Source organism: Schistocerca serialis, chromosome 9 (genome assembly GCF_023864345.2).
Source record: "Schistocerca serialis cubense isolate TAMUIC-IGC-003099 chromosome 9, iqSchSeri2.2, whole genome shotgun sequence".
Lineage (NCBI taxonomy): Eukaryota > Metazoa > Arthropoda > Insecta > Orthoptera > Acrididae > Schistocerca > Schistocerca serialis.
In genome coordinates, this window is record NC_064646.1 from 276,475,292 (window position 1) to 276,499,875 (window position 24,584).

Below are 24,584 nucleotides of genomic sequence, written 5' to 3' on the forward strand. Positions count from 1 at the left end.
TCGTGGGAGCTGCAGGGGAGTGGGAGAGGTGAGGGGAATGAAGGCTGGGGTAAAGAAGAGGTATATGGGGGAAAGGATGGAACATAGGCAAAAGCTGAAAAAGTGACACTGGATGGAGTGTCTCGTATTTTTAGCGAGCCTCAGCATAAGACAGGCAATACTGGAATTTGTACTCTTGGCTCTTCTTTCCTCTCTTGCAAGCTAGGCAATCCCGCGAACAAGGGGAGTTGTGATCATAGCAACTGACACACATGTGGCGGAACACAGGGGTTTTCCTCATGGAGTGCAGGTCCACAGTCACCACATAGAGTCCACTGAACAGTGGGAAGACATCTGCCCAAAATGCAAGCACTGAAAGCACCTCATGGATGGTGGGACGTACGGCTTCACGTTACATCTGTAGCACAGAACCTTGATCTTTTCTGGGAGGGTATCCGCTGATAAGCCATAATGAAGGTGCCAGTAAGTATCAGTACGGTTCTCTTTGCGACACTTCTGCACACGTTGAAAAAATGAATGACACGTCAGTCCAGATTAGCCCAGGTTTCCTCATCAGTTTACAGGATGACATTGCTATGAAAAATCAATCCCTGGACCATATGGTGGGGGGTAGTGGACATTGGGACATTGACAAGACAATCCCAAGCACGAAGAGCTCCAAATTGGGTGGCAGCAGAAGCTTTGCTCAACAGGGAGCCCGACTGCATCCACTCCACTGCACCAAACTACTTCTCAATATGCTCCACAAAAAACTGGCTTTGTGGCAGTGAATGTATCCCCATCTGTCCTAGTACAGATGAGGTAGCGGGGAAAGTGTTTCATCCCAAGACGGCAAGTCTGGCCTCCTCCCATGGTGCTTTTAGGGGTAGTGTATTGACCACATGTGAGCAAAATTAGTCAATCACTGAAAAAGAAAACTCTTGCAGTACAATTGTTACAAGGCACATTGATTTACTGGGGGTCGTGTATTTGCAAGATACTGATCTGAAATAAGATATATTCAAGGAAATCAAAAGAAGGTGTCCGTACCAGAGTGTATGAAAGCAGAACCTGGATATGTAGACTTGGAAACTGAGTTTGAGGTTCTCTTTTGCAGGTAGAAAGAAGCACAAGGTAAAAATCGCTGATGGAAGAAGGGATGGGTGATTTTAGAAATAAAAATGAAGGGATTGCCTACAAGAAGAGTTTACATTCCAAAGCAATTTGGCACAATATACCAACACAATATATAAGTCACTTAGGTTCTAAAAAAAGTGTTGGTCACAACTGAAACTTATTTTTTCTAAGGGGAAGAATCGCTTTATGTTTAAGAAGCTACAAACTTCCAAAAATCTATCAGCACATTAAGCATAGAACACAGTTTGCTGATATATACCACAATACCATCGCATTTACGGGGTTTTGTAGATTTAGACATATACACACTACTAGCTAAGTAACCTTGGGCGAGTGACAGGCATTGCAGCTGTCCTAGTGTTCGGGCTAAGTATTTAAAGTTAAACACACTGAAAACAGCTACTAGTAGAACTGCCTTAAGAATTTATTTTGCAGGGTCAAACATCTGTAACTTTTTGCTGATAATGACCTACAATTTACTTCTGCGCAGTTCAAGAAAGTGTTGCATGAGAAGGGGCAAAACAAATTTTAGTACCCATGTACCATCCTAAGCACATCCTGATGAATGTGAAATGAGAGAATTAGGATATTCCTATTGTTGCAATCAACTTCCAAAATGGCCTAATTACAGTTTAGAGTTCAAAAGAACTTTTATGGTTGGCCACAGTTACAGTAGGATACGCTTTGTGACTACCACAAAAAATTAAAAAACAAACAGCAATCATTAAGTATTATTAAGTGTTGTTAAAATTTACTAATAAATTTTTTTTAAAAAGTAGCTGGTGAAATATAAGTAGATTTCTGAACCTAAAAATATCTTAGTAATATCAGCACGTGCTCTGCAATCTGCGAGGGGTATTTTATGACCACTAAAAAAAGTTTTGAAGGCCATCACATTGAGCAGAGATTATTTTAAAAAATAAAGTTTTGTAGCTAAAAGAGTGGGGGAATAATATGATGTATAGGAATGCTGGATAAAGCCAATCTGCTTTCAGAAAAAAATTACGTGTTTCATTACTTGTTAAATGAACCTTGTATCTTCATTCAATACTATGTAGCTGTGCTGTCCAGATAAAGAGTTTTTTGCACAGCAACTACAGCAAGTTTTATACAAAATGTTTACTATGTTCTCTTTCAGCACAACATCCCTTCACAGTTTCTCCTTCATGATTTCTGGTTCATTGTCAGCATTGCTTCCCTTTACTTCAGTTATACCCCTTCCCCAAAGTAAAACAAAACAAACTCCACCCCTCTGCTTCTCTGTCTATCCAAGCTTCTTTTATCCTAGATAAAGCAACCTGCCACTAAGTGCATGCTTACTCCTCATGAATATTTCTGACTTGTCTAACCAATAATTTTTATGAGCAAAGTTAAGAAAAACTGTAGATGTAAGATATGTATCATGTAAGACACAGTGTATACTACAGTTTTATTGGGCACGACTAAATGAGAAAATGAAAAAATAATAAAAATTACACCTAGACTGAGAACCGAACTCTTATAGTCAAGTATTCTAACACAAAACTCTACCCACTGCACCAACTAAGCAACACATGTACACAGTAAGATACTTGATGAACATGTGATTACATTGTCGCCATATTATCTTTCTTTGACATTCATTTTCTACTGAACATAAGCACACAAAAAAATTTTGTTACAGACATTTGTGTGTCGAGTATGCAAGGAATCGCACAATACTGTCTGAACACACAACAGTTACAAAATGATAGATTTTTATGACTTAATCAAAACACTGCACACCACACCAGAAAAAAATTTTATTAACAAAACATGTTATCAAGTGGATCGATTGTGAATGAATACAGAAGGCCTTACAGTTATTTAATTTATAATCAAAGGCAAAATGTTTACCAAAATACATATGCCAAAAGAGTGAAGATATTTAGTTAAGTACATTTACAAATGAAAGAAAGGTGTGTTGTGTAAAAGAAATCAGTTTTGGAAACGGAAACTCAAAATCCTTATGAGAAGATGATGGGAACAGGAATATGAGATAGAAGGAGGCATATCTGAGTGTACAAATGTAATACCAATTTGTACATGTACCAAAAACCAGGTTGCTTAAATAGATTCTTGTTGCAAAGGGTATCACAAATTGTTAGGAGGTAGTGGCCAAGGAATAAACATCATCACAGAAATTAATTGATTTACACTACAAATCACTCATATGACAAACTACTGAACAATGCCCAACTTAAAGATTTCCTTGGGAAGATTTGAAGTTGGAGGAGACAGCTAATGCTCGACAATAATGATCATGAAACTTTTCACAGGGATAACCTTTACAACAAAAGAAGAGATAGTACAGAGAGTACACACTCTGTAAATACATGTTAATGCAAAGCAGAAGGGAGTTATAGGAATACAAATCAGTCTGAGATATAAGGATGACGAAATTTGTAAGGACAAATGAGGCTGGTTAGGTACAACTACTGGTGATAAAGTTTGAATATTCTGATGGTTTATTTTAGGGAAATGGAAACTAAATTGGAATATGGGTTTAGTATAAGCTAGTCAAAGGCAATAAGCCTTTGGTGGTTGTATGTACAGTAATACTGGGAAAGGTTTGTACAGTAACTGATTTCAGACGAGTGGTTAATTGTTGTTGAGCTCACAGAAAAAGCCAAATTTGTCATAGGAGAAACTCACGTAGAGAAACCTTATGAAGCAGTTGACGCTTTGTCTACCACAGGAAGCTGGCAAGGGTTTCAGTTAAAGACATTGAGCTGAAGAAGCTAATGAATATAGCAACCAATTATTTTGCTTATTTTGGCGTGAGTGAGGACTCAAAGCAGAATCTGCTCAACTACTTACAGCAATAAATACCACAGGAGAGTTTTAAGTTTGAAGGGATTTTATGAAAACTGACGTCCACTCCCGAGTTTGTTTTGTTTCTCATTATAAATTAATAGTGCTACTGTGGAAACAATGGAATGACAGAATTTGAAATGAGGGCTGAACCTTTGAGAATGTTAGTTACTGTGTCTAGTTAGCACAACATATTGTATTCGCATTTTTAACATAGGCAAAAGATAAATGTATGAGGCCTGTTAAAAAATTCTGGAACTTTGTCCACAACATTTTTTCTGCGCTTTACCTTTTACTTATTATGCATGGTCTCCTTCAAAATACTCTCTCCTGCAATTCATACACCACTCCCAATGTCATTTTCACTTCTGGAAGCAGTTTTGGTACGCCTCTTACTGGATCGCGCGAAGTGCTATCTGCAAATTTTCTTTTATCTTGTCTAGCATTGCAAATATTTGTCCTTGCAATGGGGCTTTCAAGTTTGGAAATACAAAAGAAGTCCATAGGGGCCAGGTCTGGAAATAACGAATGATGAGGCAGCACAGTGATTTCATTTTCTGTTTTAATTTTTTGTGCTACAGTCACACACCAACAGGGTGCAGGTGCGTTACCTTGATGTAAGAGCCATGAATTATCTCGCCACATTTCAGGTGTCGCAACATGTCCTGATATACCAACAATTAACAGTTTGTCCCTGTGGCATGAATTCATGATGAACTAATCCTTCAAAGTCAATGAAAACTCTCAGCATGGCTTTGGCATTTGACCTGATCTGACTAGCTTTTTTGTTCTTTAAGAACCTTTCTATACCCATTGTGAAGATTGAACTTTGGTCTCAACTCATAACCGTAGACCCACACATCACCAGTTACAATTCTCTTAAGGAACATCACCTTCTGATTTGCATGATCCAAGAGCTCTTCACAGATTGTGAGGCAATGGTCGTCTTCACTCATGACAAACCTGGCGGCAACATGATGCATTCCAAGATACTGTGTCAGGATTTCATGAGATGATCCAACTGTAACGTTATATACTTCTGCAATTTCTCAGTCAGTCCGCCTTCAATTGATGTGTGCAATTTCGCTGCCATTCCTGACATCAGCATCGTCGGTAGTTGTAGAAGGGCATCCTGAACAAGGGTCATCTCTAACTTCCATGAAGCCATTTTTAAACTGTGTAAACCATCCATTACACTGAGTACACCTTCAGCATTCATCACTGTATGCTTTCTGCATAATTTGGTGTGTCTCTGAAGGTTTTCTCAAGTTTCACATAAAATTTAATGCAGACGCATTTTTCCTCTAACTCTACCATCTCGAAAATCGCAAACTGTGCGACACAATGTTCTACACAATATAGCACTGAATAATAACTACCAGACAACAATGAAACTTCCGGCAGTTACACATTAAACACAGGCGTGTGTAGGGATGCCAAGCACATTTCGCTGCAACACACCACTAGCGGGAAATTACCAATGTCCCGGAATTTTTTGAACGGCCCTTGTATTAAATTTCCTCCTCCTCCTCCTCCATCTAGACTGAAAATTATATTGTTTTTCTTTTAACATGTGATGGCATAGTTAATTAAGGTTGTGCCTTGCAGGAATAAATCAAAACACTATTACTTGTAATTGTGATAATGTTCCAGACTAAAATTAAAATATTTTAAGAATTCCCTGTTACAGTAACACACATGGAAGGTCATGCAATGAAATCTTTAATGCAAAATGTCATTGTCACTGTAAAATATTTGAACTTGTAATGAAAGCTGTCACTTTCGTAGGTGCTATATAATGATGTGTAAGAGGAAGACTATGTAACAGATTGATTTAAGGGAGGGTCTGCCTTGAGCAAACAATTTTTATCTTTTCTTTTATTTCCCAGATATGTTTTGCTGAAGTTTCAGCATCATCACCTTTATTCTCTTTCTTGTTACCAAATGCTGTGGTTTTCCTGGATTTGTATTTTTTATTGCGGTTGTTTTCTTTCAGTCAGTTATTTTTTCTGGCTTTTCCATTATCTTCAATGTGAAGATCTGCACTAAGTTACCCGTATGGCAATTAACATCCACCAGTACAGTGATGACCTATTAGCTGCCATACGATCATAAAAATAGAACCTGAGGTTCATGATTGGATTCCCCGTTAAGCTTATTAAGTGGAGTTCTTCACAGTGGAATGGGAAACTAGAAAAAAATGAGAAACTTTGAAAGAATACAACTGCAATAAGAGAACACACAAATCCAGAGAAACCACAGTATTTGATAACAAGAAAGATAATAGGAGCCCGCTGATGATGTTGAAACTTCAGTAAAACATGTCTGTAAAATGAACCAAAAGTTAAAAATTGTATTTTGCTCAAGGCGGACCCTCTCCAAAAACAAATTTATTTGTAAGCAAACACAGACAACAGAGCTCCAACCTCAAGGCTATGTAATGTTCCAAAATCAAATCATATTTCACACTACCTTTAGTACAGATACAGTTAATGGAAGATACAAATGGGTTTGATATATTTTTATGCAATTTGTTCATAAATATTTTCTGTCCAATTCTCACATGGAGTATGAAGCATTGTCACGGTATTGCCACTAAGAATACGACAACAACGTTCCCTGAGTAGAGAGCAAAGTCATTTCTTAGTCACTGGCAGATGAGATTATATATAAGTACTGAAATTAAACCTAACACAGCATCTCATGAAAAGAAGTACAATTAATTGCATCACAAGCAGCCAGTTACACTTATTAATGACAAATTACAATGTACAGGAGAGGAATGGACGTTATAGGCCTTTTTTAACAGAAGTATCAATCTACGACTCATGTTGAGCAAACCTGAAATATATAACAGGAAATAGCTGTGTATACGCAAGAATATGTCCAATGGTAACTGTACACAAAACAACAATGTCTCAATACGTCGTCCTAGTCAAGTTGGGAACATTAAGTTGGTGAATGACTAAAAACAGCATATTAATAACTCTAGGCAATCCTACTCAACTATACTATAAAACCAAATTTCAAGCTCTGCTGTATAATTACCTGTTAGATGTTCCAATCAAATCTTATCAACATTAGCAAACAACAAGCAAAGTTTAAAATATGTGCTACTGTAGGAGACTGAATTAAAAGCTGTTGTTTCCCAAGGCTGCTAACACATGACAACACTGTTCCAGATGCTTTAATTAACATCCATCATTAAAGTGATGACCTATAAGCTGACATAGAATCTCAAAAATAGTACCTGAGGTTCATGATTGGCGTAATGATCATCTTGTCTCTCATCATCAACTTCTGTTTCTGCAAAGTTATCGTCCGTGTCTGGCTCTTGCTTTATGTCTTGTTTTATGTCCTTCTGTAAAGGAACAAACAAAAATACTTGACTATAACAATGAAGCAATCAGTAAGTGAACAACACACAAGCCACCACTACCATAGGCTTCTGCCAAGAGAACTGGCAACATAATAGCTTACATTTCAATGTTTACATGAACAGTGTATCACAGCTCGAAAAGTGGCATGGCTAATTTAGAGGTTGATTGAACTTTTTATGAATATACTTGCAATGTAATAACATAACCTAAAGTATTTGGATTACTGACATCAATAAATAAACATTAATTTTGAACCTCAATTCTCTGCAGTAAAAATTTACATCAACACTGTTGACAGCATGTTCATGTCCTTGATTTAGCTCTGTCATGTTACTTTAACCTGATTTGTTGGTGAGGGTCTGTTTGTTTACAATATCTGTTAACAGCACATTTAATTGCTCTTTCTGAATTCAGAAAAATTTCTTCCTATTCTCTGATAAGACACATGCTTCTAAGGGTGGTTGATTCTCAACTGACTGTTCTTTTCCTTTATTGTTATTACACACACACACACACACACACACACACACACACACACACACACACACACACACAAAACTATGTGTGCCTATCCATAAAACTGAGGTAATATCTCATCATGCAAGTTCAGTTTCAGACCAGGTAAATTTATTACAATCCTCAAACATTAAGACATTTTATTTTTACATACCAGGCGTGCAACATATCAGTTTCCTAGAAAATAAAGAATTGGTGATTTCATTCTATTTCGGATATGTTTCAGGATGCTAATTGGGACATTTGTCATGTGGTATCAGGCTTGTGCTCAGATCAGTTAGCTCCCAGGCATGTCGGTGAGAAACCCACTTCTCGCGATATCTTTTATTCTTTGGCAGGAGAATGTAAGTTGTCCTAAAATTTGTATAATACAAAATATAATAAATTTTATTGTGAACAAGGAGATAACTGTTATCAGTGCATGTGACTCTGAACTTTGGGAGACGTGTTTGATCTTCAGTGAACATTACGATTGTGCGTGTTTTTCTTGGTTTTTCCTCCAAAATACGTTATCTGCTTTTAGGGAGTTTGAAAAGGAGAGAGTGAAAAAATATGTTATACAGTCATTACGGTGTGTGTGTGTGTGTGTGTGTGTGTGTGTGTGTGTGTGTGTGTGTGTGTGTGTATATTTTGATGAAGGCCTTGCTGGCCACAAGCTTATTTGTGACAGCATTTTTGTTGTGCTTACCTGCGCGGCTCACCATTTCCGCTATATTGTGAGTAGCAACTTTCCTTTTCATAATATTATTACATTGCATCCTGGACTTTCCACTGTCTGATGATTCTAATTTTTAGGGTTCTACTGAATCCACTTAGTCCGAAATGGATCATGTCATGAGCTTTAACCCAGATGTTTTTGGAAACTGAAGTGCAGTGACCTAAAATCTTTCACAAGAGTTACTTTCTAAACGAGTCTGACCAGGCCGTCATAACTTATCAAAATCAGTGAGTTGTGGAGTCTGGTCTCTACCTTGCTTATGATATGACAGAATTAATTTATGAAGACTTGAACAGTGAATAGAAGATGGATGAACATTTCATTTCCAAAGTAAGGTCAACTTCTGTTTAGCTTTATTGCACAAAATGCATTTTTGACAACTGGCTTAAGGCCCACCCTGTACATGGATGTTGTGTCAAATTACAGCAGTTCATAACTGGTGGTTTCGAGTACTTACAAGCAACACACAAAATTTGCTTCTGTTCAGGGTCATCTGTCTGATACTAAATTAGTTTGTTAGTTACTTTTATGTTCCATGGTTCATTTTGCACAATAAATCATCAAGATGTGGAATGAGTCATTTTACATTCATGTTGCAAATTAATTTTTATATCTATTTATACTCTAAGCATCACCATATAATTAATTCCCCCCCCCCCCCCCCCCAAAAAAAAAAAGAAAAAAAAAAAAAATGAAAACAAGACATACAGATTGAGTTAGCAATTCCTACCCACCACCTTTTACACATTACAAACGTAGAAAATCTTCTACAGAATAGAAGGAGTTGTCAAGGAGAAACTTTTTCAATTTGTTTTCAAATTTTACCTTGCTATATGTTAAACATTTTATATCACTGCAGATCTACCTGAATTTCATAATAATTTTCTGATGATCTTTGTACACCTAAATGTGTGTATAAAAATTTAACAGCTACAGGAACCAACAGAAGATCTTGAATTCTCATTTTTCATCTTGCACATTCATTTAATATTTAGAAATATGATAAAAGCCTGAATTTGCAACACTGCAATAACAATAGTGATCAAAAGACCATGGAAAATCTACTACAATATACTGTATAGGAGTCTTACATCAGTAAAAGCTCATACAAGACTGTTCAGGATAATATCATCTGGCTTTCACAACTCATCAAAGATAACACTTACCAAATAACTGCCCAAACAGCACATTCTCCCATGTATAGCAGAGCTACCACTTTCATCTATCAGATCTCATATCAGTAAGAGGTGCAGTACACCAATGCCTATCATGGAACCTCATGAGGAGTTTAAAGCAAGGATAAGGGTGTGTGTGTGTGTGTGTGTGTGTGTGTGTGGTGGGGGGTTGGGGGTGGGGGGTTGAAATACACACAGTAATGTAAAACAGGTGAGAGGAACACTGGCTGGGAAGTGAGTGATGTGATAATCTGCACAGTATCCAACTTGACATTTATATACAGATGTGGGTCAAAGTAAAACTTTCTAAAAGCATCTGTTCAAAATATCCTCTCCACTTCATCTATCATGAGAATTCTCAACAGACTTATTGCATTGACTGCATGTTGCGTATACTAATACAACTCAAACTGGCGAGAAATATGACTTGTGTCTCAAATGATGGAAACAAAATGCAATATCACAATGTTATCTGGCTTTCCACTCACCTTCTCACACACAGCAGCACCATTGCTACTCCTTTCTCTCTCTGTTAGTCCACTGTCTAGCACTGGACCAGTTCCTCCACTGTCATCCTCATCCGCCGACCTACGAGGCCTCTTTGCTGGTGGTGAGTCCCGGTCACTTGGTGTTGCAGTTGACACAGATCCAGAATCCGGGGGAGGATTGGAACGAGGCACAGCTGCTGCTGTTGAAGTTGACTGATCAGACCCACACAGCCCCCGTATCTGCAATGCTTCGGCTGCCTCCAATAGTGAATTCAATTCATCCTGACTCACATTCACCTGGGGAAAAATATCAAATATGTTGATTGCAGCTTACCTGAAGTTTAATGTTGGCCAAATATTATTACTAACAAAAAAGTTTTTGAAAAGTGATTTTTTTAACTTAAGGAATATCAGCTTTCATGTCCACAAATAGCAGTATCACTGCAAAAGCACTTGAGAATACAGATAAATACCAACCTTCCAAAACAGAAGTGTGTGCCTTCCTACCAGAGGAAACAGTAACAGCCAAGCTACAACTAATGTGGAAAGCATTTATGTGGATCACCATACAACTGCAAATTACTTAGTCTGGACGGTTATGACAACACCTTGAGATAAAGTCTATGATTGGGCAAATAATACATATTCAGAAATTAAATTAGTTTTGGCATCCAGAAATAAGAGCACTACCACAAATGTCACATAAAATCCACCACATGCTACCACCCTTCAGAGTCATAAATGGAAGAAAAAAAAAAGAGGCATAACAATATAGAAGACCCTCTGTAATCATACAGGAAACTGGGAGTTTCAAGTAAAAACAGCAAGAAATTGAAGTTTTCTTGTGATATAACAGGTGAGATACTGAAGGAAGCTTACAGTTCAATGCCTCACTAAAGAAGGGAGTCAATCTCATGCAGAAGGAAGACAAAAATTATAAGGGGAAGGAAAAAAGTGGGAGGGGGGTGGGAATTAGCTTGTAAGGAAGTATAGGAGACCCACTAGCAGTACCCTACAAAGAGCCTACTGATCAGAGGACCTAGTATTGGTATCAAATAGTGATATACAGTAGGAAATTGAATGCAGCAAAGAATAAGTGAGATGATGCTGGATCACACCAAAATCTATTTCGTCAAGTGACAGGAAGATTTGGATTTAACAGCCACTCAGTACCATTCGAGAAGAGGCACATGTTCAAGCTGAATTAATAACTGGAAATGATATAGGCTAAGTCCTTCTCATAGTCATGTATCTAGCATTTATCTTAATCAATTTAGGGTAATCGCAGGTGAATTAATAAGTTACAAATTGTTAACTTCTTACTGTACTTCAAGAGAGAGAAAAAAATAGCAGACACTGATCACATTACAGTAAAACACAAACCTAATAATTAATAGTATAAAACTTTGCAGAACTTGAAGGCTGAAATGAAAAACAAAATTCACTCTTTCGTCTTGTTTTCAATATCAGCATCAGATAGTTTCTGGATGCTCACGGGTGATTCAAGTACTTTCAAAAAGATGGCTACAGAGCTTCATTCCAATAACTTCAAGTAATGCTATAATTTGAAAACAGATTAACTGAAACTGTACTTCTGTAAGTTCACAGATATTTTCCATGACAACAAATACTACAGTCTTGTGCATAAATTTCTTACCACCAAGTTGTGTCACATCTATGACATAATTATAATTGATTCAATTGTTTGAGATCAAGTCCTTATGAACTTCACAAATTATTTGGCTAAATGTGTGATGTCCAGAAAAACATGGTCTTTGGCACTTTCCATTTGTCAATGTATGGGATCATGTTTCAAATTTTTCCACTCAAATCTTTGAGATGGAATAAAATGAGGCAATGAAAAAATCTTCTACAATTGTGGTTTTTAATATCTTCTCTTAACATCACATCTACTATTGCAAAATCGTTGTATTCCAATGATTGAGCAACATTTTCCAAAGCAACTCCACTATCACCACAATGCAGCAACAGAAGCAGAGGCCAAAACTGCTCACAGTAGCAGCAGAAATAATGGCAGTAGAAGTTACCTGTTTCATGATACTGCCTTAAGAGTATACATCCATCTGCTTGCTTTTTTCATGTACTATATCTTTTGCACGTTTCTCTCTTCAGTTATCCAGTTACTCTTGAAATTCTACTTTCAACACTTTCTCTTTCTAAAATACATCTTCCGATGCAACTACAGCTTTTTATTGTAAACTACTTTTCTGAAAGTTATTTGTTGTCCCACGACAAGTAAATGAGTAAAGAAAAATTCATCTCTTGTATCCCCAGTTTTTCTGTATTTTATCATAATTCAGTCTTTGCATTGTCTTGGTTGTTTCCCGATAATTTTCCACCTGGTATTTTCATCTTATCTAATTATAGTTCAATGCTAGGTATTCACTTGAGCAAAAGCTTCTGTTTTTACTACTTTCCTCAGTTCTTAATTTTTGTGACATTTTCTGCTTCTAATACTCTAAACACCACCAGTATTTTCTCTCCATTTTTAAGTGTTTCCATTTCCTCCCCACTTAGTAACTTCTCCAAAGATTTCTGGCAGATATTCCAACTTTCTTTCTTTAGTTTCAGGCCATAACCATTAATTTAAAAAATTCATATTTAATGTTAATTACAGATTTCAGTTTTTTTCCCAGTAGAGATTTTCAGGCCTTGATAAAGACCATCACTAAATGTTCTTAAATTATAATAAACATTACTGACTCCACTGAATTGTCTTATAATTTCATTCCACTTTTTAATGCTGTTCAAGGTGACTGATTAGTCTGACATGCATTTAATTTTATTTCATGAATACGATTTAATTTATATCAGATATCGAAGTCTCTAACCTAAAGTTGTGTTTACAAGAAAAAACAAGAAGTGGAAAAAAATAAAAACAATCAGTTCATTCTTGTGTTGTCCTGACAGAATCAGCTCACACAAAATATGCTTGTGAGGTGTTTCATGTGATGGATGGTGCCTTCTGATACATATCATCAACAAAATGTCTAAATTTCAATTTTATGTGCCCCTGCAGCAACCTCAAACTAGTCTGGCTCAATATTTAGTGTAAGGACATTTACCTACCATTAAATTAAATCACAATGACTGTCATGATACACATGTAGAAAATGTATTGCAATGCACTTTCCAGTCTTAAAAGAGATTTCTTTAAAAACTACTCAAATATCCTTTTACATCATTTCAAAGGTTCAGCTGGTATGGAGCTGTCACAGCTGGCACTGGTACATTTCAGGATTTTAACTGTTTCATTATATGGGAGGCTGACTGCCACTACATCATTACAGATGCAAACAAATGAAAATACTGCTACTACTGTCATCCAAACATTATTATTAAATTAATCATTTTTACTTTCACCACCACTCTCAAACAAGTTGTGGGAATGCGGCAGGATCTTCAGCAACTGCCAACATACTGACAGCTGCAGTCCTGCAAAGAGTCTTAACATTTTACATGTATATCTAAAATAGTTATTTTTGTTATCAATATAATAGAGGGAAACATTCCACGTGGGAAAAATATATCTAAAAACAAATATGATGTGACTTACCGAACGAAAGCGCTGGCAGGTCGATAGACACACAAACAAACACAAACATACACACAAAATTCTAGCTTTCGCAACAAACGGTTGCTTCGTCAGGAAAGAGGGAAGGAGAGGGAAAGACGAAAGGAAGTGGGTTTTAAGGGAGAGTGTAAGGAGTCATTCCAATCCCGAGAGCGGAAAGACTTACCTTAGGGGGAAAAAAGGACGGGTATACACTCGCACACACACACACACACACACACACACACACACACACACACATATCCATCCACACATATACAGAAACAAGCAGACAGGTATTTACAAGCATTTCAGAGGGCATAGCTCTAAGCCACACTAGACACTACAACAGTTATTTCAAAAATTTTGTGGCCACAAAACTAATCTTATGCCAAATGGTGCAACAGGGTATAAGTACACCAATAGCTTCGCATGAATACATGCGAACTATTTTGTAATAGCCACATCTCACCATTTTCATTCTTCCAACTGAACAAAAATCTTGCACAGCTATGTAGTGCAGTTAACAGCTTTATAGTTTCCAATGTAGTACCAGTGTCTCAAAACATTACATATTGTTTTACACAATTCCCCATAATATTACGTTTCACGTGAAATCTCTGTTTCAGCTATTTCTTGCTCCACTGACAGTTAAGATATTTTGGAGCAAACGACCAGAATAGGAGAAGGTGGGGACATGAAAGAAAAACAGCAAGGAAGATGGAACAGATAGCTACATTCGATATTCCTCCTGACAGAACAGCAAAGGGAGAATAGTTTAAGCATACAGTACACCTTCTTCATTGTAGGGAGAAATACTGTTGGCTAATGTTCTTTTTACCATGAGATCAATGGGAACTGAGCACAAGATCAGATTCAGGGAGGTAGTCAGCTGTGTTCTCTTTCAAGGATGCATTTGTCATAAATGACTTAAGGAAAACACAAAATCTTGATGGCTGGAGAGAGATTTGAAGCATGATTCTCCCTAATGTGATTGAGTCCACTGTTTTAACCACTGCCACCATAGTGTTGTACATATCTTAAAGTAATATATCTAAATATGAACAACTATTCCAAAATAGAATTTGTGAGAAGAAAGCTGAGAAATTACTTTTCTCTATTTATTTTCAACAGTAATACACTGCCTGTGAAAAAAAGAAGCATCTCGAAGACACAGTCAGAAGTCTATTGTGATTTCGTGCAAGTACATACCACAGATGGTTATGTAAAGGATTAGAGCTGCAGTTCTTCGTGAAAAGTACTGGTTGGCTATAATTAAAGTGCAGCTACTCACGGAGGTCCAGTGTGGGCTGTAATTATAGTATTGTAGTGAACCTTAGTAGCAACGCTAAAGTGTTAAAGCGGAATCAGTTTATACTGCAAAACAAATTAGTTCCAACTCTGGCCACCAGGTGCAAATCTATGACATCTACACTATCATTTGACAAGCCATAACATGAGTGAACAGTATGGCTATCAAGAAGAGATACCATCCGTTGTTAGTGAAACTATTTTACATGAACTGCAGCAGTTATAGTACTGCATTGAGAGTGTCGCCGACTGAAAGGCTGGAGGAGAGGCCTGCTGCCATTAAACTGTTTAAGAAGATGATAATGAAATTAAAAAACACAAGTGAGCTAGCTGTGGCACCTAGAAGAGCAAAGTGTCCTATACCAGTGGAAGTTATTCGTTAGGTTACTTTTGTAACTGATCATGCAGCAAGTGCCCTGGCTAATGGTAGTGCTTGTGCAGTGTCACAAGAACTGACAATTCCCTGGTCAACAGTACGTAAAGTTTTACAGTTTAATTTACACTGGTATCCATACAAGACCCAGGCAGTGCAGCAGCTGAAACCTCATGATCCACAGCAACATTCTGACTTTCCTCTTCAGTTTCTGGCATGGATCAAAGTTGACAAAATGTGGCCAGGCAACATTTTATGGAGTGACAAGGCATGTGTTATACCACAGGGTGTAGTGAACACACAAAACTGCCAAATGTGGGGTACTGTTAAAGTGTCTGTTGTGCATGAAGGGCATTGCAGATGCTGTGCATGACTGTGGGGTGGATTCACAAGCAACTTTATTCACCATCCATTTTTCTTTGAAGAAAATACACCCATAGGGCCTGTCAGGTGCGCTGCGACATCTGCACATTATAGAGATGTTCTTGCTTTGGAAGAGTAAACTGTGTGATAACCACTCTTTCCATGCGAGATGGGGCACCACCTCATGTCACTTGCACACTGGGAGATCTGCTTAATGCAAACTTCCACAAACATGTTATCTCCAGAGGGTTTCAGATGCCTGGGCTGCAAGATCGCCTGATCTGAATCCATGCGCCTTTTGGCTCTGGGTTTATCTAAAATAAAGTGTTTACCAGGGACATGTCCAGTCTCTACCTGATGAGTGGTGACGTATACAGCAACACTTTGCTCACATTCCAACAGAACAGCTGTACACAACTGTTGATCATGTTGTTTTATGGACCCAACATCTCATCGTCACTGCTCATATTGAACAAATTGTGTGATCAGTAGCTAATAATAAAATCAACATCATGTCTCTCTCACTTGCCTGACCTTTTTCCTCCCACATTCTATTCGTAATCCATGTACGGAAACATTCCCATATGTTTTTGTTGCATTCATAGTGCCAGATTTGCAGCTGGAGGCCAAAATTAGAACAATCTTTTTTCCTGTTTAAATCAGTTTTGCAGTAACACATTGGCGTATCTACTAAGTTTCGCTGCCATACGATAATTACAGCTCACACTGGACCTCAGCGAGTAGCTGCACTTTTAATTATAATCACCTTGTAGAACGGCCACCAGTGTGCATTAGCACTGATTGTGTTTAGTTGTTATTACAATACTTGGTAGGGTATATTAGGGGTGTGAACAGTGTTAGATGTTAAATGATCAATGAGGGACACCAGAGATGCCACACCTGAGCCTCGTTGTGGGTGTCCATTTGCCATCATCGTCGAATCTTGCAATATCCAGATTTGTGGGGCATTCAGATGTGGTATGGCACTGCATGGGAATGTGAGAGCAGGCATACTCATCATCCAGCTTCCAAATGACCACATCTGACCTCACAAGGGAGAATTACCTTATTGGGCACCAGGCACATCATGAAACATTGTGTATTATCCTGCACCATTGATTGAAGACTAACAGCAGCTGAAGCAGGGATTTAACACCCCACATGTATGCTATCATTTACACCACAACACAAATGGCTGTGTTTAGAAAGGAGCCTGACTGGCAAACATGGACTGCTGCGAACGGCATCACTCTGCCTTCAATGACAAAATCATAGTTCTGCACTATCCCAGCTGACCATCATCAGTCAGTACATCAGCGACCTGGGAAAAATTCGCATTCTTGCAAAGTTTTGAAAAGGCGCAGCTGTGTTTCTCAAGCCTCTTAGTGTCGGAAACTATCAGGTGCAACTTCAGGTCACATCTGGTAGTGATTGAGGGGATTCTGGTGCAGAACAGTATATCACAGATGTCCTGGGTCCTCATGTGTTACTTCTCTCATGCCTGTCCCATAGTGCTCGTTTTCAACACGTAAATGCTTGTCCACACACAGCATAACTATGAGCTATCTGCACGATGTTGAGGTACTCCCGTGGTCCATAAGATCCACAGTTCTGTCCCCAACAGAACGTGTGAGGCCAGCTCTGGTGTCAATACCACAATATCAGTGCCAGTAGCCTGGATATCAAGAACACCAGCTTGTCTCACGAGAAAACAGCTGTTTTATGACAGCCAAATCATTTCATGCACCAAGCCACAGAGGGTGCAATGTCACACTGATAACAGGGCTCATACTGCCAGGTTCTTTGCTGAAGTAACATCATATGCCCTCACAACCCACAAAGTCTCATTCCATTTTCAACTTGCCTTCTGCATGCCATGCTTTCCTCTCTCTCTTTTGCACGCAGGTAGGCAGTGTATTTTGACCACTTTTGCTGTTTAAAAGTGTAAGTATTGATGCTAAAGAAACTACAACTTCTTTCCATAGAAGCCAAAGGTGTATGTACTTCTGTGATCGTAACGTCTCCCTCTTTAACACAAGTAATTTCCTCTTGAAGCATTTAACTTCACACTGATGTACATAAAACCACTTCCATGCACAATTACAAAAACTTATGCATCCAAAAACTCAACTTGCGCACAAAGAAGTTGCATGCAAAGTAAAAACTGAGATAGATCCATAGACAATTGAACACTTTTGCTTCAAGTGATCATGTGTGTTTCCTCAGTTTCTTGAAGGGAACTATATTCTTCAAATAAGCTGAGTCCTAGTTTCTGATTCTAACTGCACTTAAACTAAACATACGTACAGTTGGTGTGAATACTACGCAATTTTTACTAAAATCTGAGTGAGGTGACACACACAAATTTCTCATGAATACCAAATCATTGATTCTCCATTCCTTCCCAGTGCAGAGGATGAATCATTTAAGCTGTTACACTCACATATTACCAGAATTGTTTACACTTTTATCATTCCTTATACAAAAGATGAATTGAAAGAAAGTTTTTCTCAATTGAAATATAGACACTCATAGTAGCAATTTTAACTATAGATATGTTGATAATTTTTCCCTATGAAACCACAGTCACTTCTGCTGCTACAATTTTAAATCACAGAGATGAAAATCAACAGTTACACCGACCGACATCTGATAAGTGATTTCAAAGAAATTATAGTATCTAGAACACCGGACTTCTAGAAGTGGCCCTCGAATAGATAGAATCTAGACAAAGACGACTTGGAAGACCATGAACAAGATGAAAAGGCCAAGTGAAGGATAATGTGTACTAATGAGGACTGCAGTGGGAGGAGATGCTGAACCATAGACTGGGAGAAAAGAGAAGTTCGAAAGCGGCCATAAACTACCAGCTTAAGCAGAACGTTTCAGGAGGAGGAAGAAGAAGAATTCTGTTTTTAACAAAAATTAAATGCTGCACTATGCCAAATTCTGTGCTTTCATTTGGAAAGAAGGAAGTGCATATCATTTGATAGAGATACAATACCTCTCCATATAATGAAGTGAAAATTTCTGAAGGACTAAGAGAAGATATACAAGGGCTATCCAGAATGCAGCTCTCATTCAGAAACATCCATATAAACTGACACCTTCCTATTAATTTTCTTACATTATGTTTTAAGCATTGTTAATGATTTGCACATAGACACCAGCTATTGGAATGTAACTAGACAACTGACAATGCATACAGTATGTCTTTTGCATGTGGCCTTGTAATGTCTATCTGGAACAAGCTATTGCTTAGTATATAGATTATGCCACAAGTTCTCAAAATCAGTGAGTGCAGTCTTATGCCAGTACTGCTTTTTCAATTGACTCCAGTGTGTTTAAAGATCTGCAGCACATGTAAACAATTTCTGTGCTATTTCCACACCATAGCTCTCAACGACTGTAATTGTGCCAGTCTTTACTCTGTAGACAAACAACAGTCCCCACAGATGTGATGAATGCAAATTTTGCAGTATTTAAAATAAGCTCTCTAGTAATTCTTTTTCTAGTTTCCAATTTAGAACCATGTCTGGACTGTAAGGTGGATGTCCAAAATGTCTCATTCAAACTGAGGCAACAATTCCTTTTTTTGCCAGTGTCACCAAACGTTGTGGTGAAAATAATGTGACACTGGAACACAAAAGAGTATGCTACTTGTTTTGGATAGCTCTTCTCAGTTTTCTTACTGTATAATAGTACGCTCCAGAATCACATGTTTCTATGTTCCATAAAATCCACAAAGAATATTCCTTTACCATCCCGAGATAAGGTAGCCATAACCATTCTAGCTGAAAAAAAGTTTAATGTGCCGCCGTAAGTCCCCCCCCCCCCCCCCTTTTTTGGCTGACCAGGCAGTATGACCCCACACAACTGAGTATTGTTTCTATTGTTCACAAAGAAAATCAATGGCTCACAACCAGTCATTGTTTTGTTCAGTAGGCTTCTCCTTTCACATCACAACAAAAAAAGTCTAGCGAAGAAGTCATCTATTGAGTTTAGAGGTTGTGAGAAAATAATTACAAAACCCAACATATACAGAATTTGAGTGACTGTAATTTTAGTCTCACACAAAACACTTCAAGTAATCTACAGGAAATTAGCCCACAGCTGAGATACTGCGGAAGTCTGATTTCACTTTGCTGTAGTAGTTGTTGCTGCCTCCAAGTTTCTGTACCATTTCATTACTGACCACAGACAGATGGTCACTTTTCTTTTCATCATGAATGGCCCTGCTCTTGAACAAATGATACCACAGATGCACAACACCTGCAATAATCATGTTCAGTTTGTCCACAGCACAGTTTTCACGACAGCTATCAGTAGCTCTGAGATTTAAAAATTGTACTGCAAAACAGATTTGACATTTTTTTCAAATTGAATGCTGATTTTGAATGGCTACTCTAGGTAAATAAAAAGCATTGTGGCTTTCTTACTATTTCAGCTCCCAACACGCTGATCAACTGTGAGTCAGTGTAGCAACTGTTCTGTCCCCTCACCACTTCTCATGCTACATGAAAACTGCAACTTTTTACCGAACATCCCTCACATTTCTACATATTTGGCTGAGATGGAGATTACACTCTTCTCCATACTAAAGAAATACTTAAGGTCAATAGGAATAATCATAAACATGTTCACTGTCAGCTTTACAATGTCAAAGACCATCAATGTCTTTCACTAACACACCTAACTGAAGCAGCCAAGCCAAACATCTGTAACTGCCAATGAGTTACTCACGATAATTATTGTCATAAAAGCTGTGAGCTCTCGAACCTGGCCAATCAGAGACTGCCCATGAATTTATACGCCTGTAACCCAAAACATATAAAGTTAAAAGGTTAAACATTTTGTTTGAAAATCATCATGTGGGTGGGGAGGGGAAAAATTAGGGGGGGGGGGGGGGGGAGAAGAGAGAGAGAGAATGAGTAACAAATGAAGGAAACATTTCTTTCAAGAAGTTTTTCAAGGCTGTGGACCTGTTCCATCTAAATTATTAGTGAGTCTACCACAATCTGCATTTCAGAAAATCCAAGCAACAAGGATGCAGGTTTCATGTACTGTAAAACTGGAGTACAATGTCTTTTTAATAACTAGGTAATTTGATGAGGAGCCCAAGTTTAGATTAGACGCGAAATATAGGACGGCCTTCTCAAAATGGTTCAAATGGCTCTGAGCACTATGGGACTCAACATCTTAGGTCATAAGTCCCCTAGAACTTAGAACTACTTAAACCTAACTAACCTAAGGACATCACACACACCCATGCCCGAGGCAGGATTCGAACTTGCGACCGTAGCAATCCCACGGTTCCGGACTGCAGCGCCAGAACCGCTAGACCACCGCGGCCGGCGGCCTTCTCAAAAGAAGCATTTAGGGACACAAGAAAAACTGAATATGGATGGACAGATGGAGACTTTAACCATTCTCCTTTCAACTGCTTGCTAACCACTGAAACAACTCACTCTGCCTTTCAACTGAAGCACAAGCTATGCAAATAATACTGTTGTTTCTTAAGAGCAACACGAATGTCTCATCCTCTAGCACTGGAAACATTTACAGAATAGATATTTTATAGAGTGATACCACTGGTGAATATTGGTGCATATACAACAATGTGTATGTCCAGTGCTGGGAATAAAACTCCAAGTCATCATGTTTTGGTAACAATCTCTGTACTGAGATCATAACTTAAAGCACATTTAGAAGGCACTTAGACAGCCATGGAAATAAAGCAAAGAGCAATTAAAGTGTCAAAATGTATGGCTAACTGGAAAAGTGTTGGGCCTATTTCAATTATGCTGGGCAAATCTGAAATATAACTAACTTAATAAATATAGCTAACATAGTTTTATAAGGTTACTTGTAGACATTCCCTTCAAACATCGAGTGAATGGCTGATGCACCAGCACAAGAACAGTCAACCTCACTGGACTTGCTTCCAAATTTCACAATTTTCTTAATTGAGGTTTTCAATAGTCTTCAAAGAACAGTTGTTTACCTTCAGGTCACATACATATACAAGGGGGCTCACATTTAGCTTACTGTTATATGGAAACTGCTCGGAACCCCAAGTAATCTCGATACCCCCACAGTCACTTCACTAAACGAAGTGTGTAAATCATGGTGGAAAACTCATCAGCTTCAATAGTAGTTTATAGTAATTAATTCACAACAAATGGTTGGGCAACCTCTTCACTGAACATAATGAATTCTGTGATGCCTATTTATATATATCTTCCAATAGGCAGTCTACTGATCCTATGCTACAACTTCTCTGTCAGTTTTTCATGGCTTTTTACTCTTAAAAGCCGGCACGCAGGAACGCCTCTATGCTGCTGCTCCTCATCCACTTCCAATACATTTAAGAAATACATTCATGACACAATAACAATGTCAAACTACAAACACTGTTCGCAGGCACGCGCACACACCCGCGCGCGCGCGCCCACACACACACACACACACGCGCGCGCGCGCGCACGCCCACACACACACACACGCGCGCGCGCGCGCGCCCACACACACACACACACACACGCACGCGCGCGCGCACACACACACACACACACACACACACACACGCACACGCACACGCACACGCACACACAGACAGACAGAGAGAGAGAGAGAGAGAGAGAGAGAGAGAGAGAGAGAGAGAGAGAGAAATGGTTGGTGGGTTGGTTTAAAAGCAGGAGAAGGGACCAAACTACGAGGTCATCGGTCCCTTGTTCCTAATAAAACAATGCCACAAGTGTGAGAATAAAATGGACGAAACATATAACACAAAACGGAAAGGAAGGAAAAGCAACAAGAACGAAGGGAAAGCAACGAACACCAAAAGGAACAAAAGAGGACAAGAAAACAACAGACGCTAGAAACAGAAGAGAGTAAAACATGAAAGCAGATTACAGTGGCTGGCCAACCACGAAAATAAAAAGGGAAAGCCAGCCACTCTACAACACATTAAAGCCTCCACCCTAAAAGCACTAGGGTGGAGGACACAGAGGGACAAACGACATGCACTAAAAACTACATAGAAGTATAAAATCCACTCTCACGGGTGAAATGTAAAACTGAAGCTGCTGTAAAGGCATTGTCGCCCAACCACGAAGCCAGGGTGCTAGAAAAGTTAAAAGTCTGCCGCGGAGCGGCTAAAAGTGGGCAGTCCAGCAAGAGGTGGATGACTGCCATTTGGGAGCCACAGCGACCCTGAGGTGGGTCCTCGTGATGGAGTAGGTAACCATGCGTTAGCCACGTATGGCTAATGTGGAGCCGGCAGAGGACAACTGATTCCCTGGAAGAGGCCTGCATGGAAGACTTCCACACATTCATAGTCTCCTTAATGACACGCAGTTTGTTGTGCTTGCTGTTATGCCATTCCGTCTCCCAAAGCCGGAAAATCCTGGGGTGTTAGACAGAACACAGGTCAGCTTCGGAGATGCCTATATCCAGAAGGTGTTTCTGCATCGCCTGTTTGGCCAACCTGTTGGCAAGTTCATTGCTGGGGATTTCGACGTGTCCTGGGGTCCACACAAACACCACAGAACGGCAGGGCATAGATGGACTCCTGAATGGATGCTACCAGATGGTGGCGAGGGCAGCACTGGTTGACAGCTAGTAGGCTGCTCAATGAGTCAGTACACAAGGAAAATAACACGCCAGGGCACGAGCAGATGTACTCAAGAACATAAGATATGTCCACCAGCTCTGCAGTGAAAACACTGCAGCCAACTGGCAAGGAGTGCTGTACAATATGTCCTCCATGAACAAATGCGAAGCCTATGTGACCATCAGCCATTGAGCCGTCAGTGTAAACCACTTCAGAGCCCTGGAACACATCCAGAATCAAGAGGAAGTGACAGCGGAGAACAGCCAGGTTAACGCAGTCCTTAGGGCCATGCAAAAGGTCCAGACAAAGCTGCGGCCGAGGCGTACACCATGGAGGCTTAAGTGAACGGACCGCAAGTAGAGGTGGTACAGGGAAGGACTCCAGTTTGGGAGAGAAGGGACCGCACGGAAACTGCAATCGTTAGCCCAAATCTGGGCCGCCGATACGGGAGATGGACTGCCACTGGCGGGAAAAGGAGGCGGTAATTCGGATGCTCATGGGAACTATGAATGTTTGCTCCGTAACTGGTGAGCAGTTGCGCACTTCTGATCTGCAGTGGAGGGACACCAGCCTCCACCAGTACACTGGTCACCAGACTCATTCCAAAAGCTCCTGTCGCTAATCGAACAGCACAGTGGTGCACAGGGTCGAGTAAATGCAATGCTGAAGGCGCCGCCGAACCATAAACCACACTCCCATAGTCAATTCGGGACTGAACAAGGGCTCTGTAGAGCAGGAGCGGCGTACACTGATCTGCACCCCAATTGGTGTTGTTCAGGCAACGGGGGATGTTGAGGTGCTGCCAGCACTTCTGCTTAAGCTGACCAAGACGAAGGAGCCAAATCAATCGTGCTTCGAAAGCCAGTCCTAGGAATTTATATGTCTCCACTACAGTGGATCGCCATTAAAGTAAAGTGTGGGTTCTGGATGAATGGTGCGATGCCGTAGGAAGTGCATGGCACACGACTTTGCGGCTGAAAACTGGAAGCTGTGGGCTAGAGCCCATGCCTGTGCCTTGCGGATGGCTCCCTGGAGGCGCTGCTCAGCAACAACAGTACTGGAGCAGCAGTACGAAATGCAGAAGTCATCTGCATACAGAGAAGGTGAGACGGAGGGCCCGACA

The 24,584-nt window shown here is 39.4% G+C and overlaps 1 protein-coding gene across 4 annotated transcripts in view; it reads right to left on the reverse strand.

The window, feature by feature from the left end:
* Nucleotides 1–24,584, reverse strand: part of LOC126419798 (protein bric-a-brac 1-like) — a 194,345-nt gene that overhangs the window by 155,845 nt on the left and 13,916 nt on the right. For all 4 annotated transcript variants that reach the window (XM_050086982.1, XM_050086983.1, XM_050086984.1 and 1 more), the window contains exons 3-4: nt 10,226–10,522; nt 7,199–7,309 (exon numbers count right to left, since the gene is read on the reverse strand). In XM_050086982.1, coding sequence (XP_049942939.1) covers nt 7,199–7,309; nt 10,226–10,522 — 408 coding nt within the window. The remainder of the gene's footprint in view (nt 1–7,198; nt 7,310–10,225; nt 10,523–24,584) is intronic.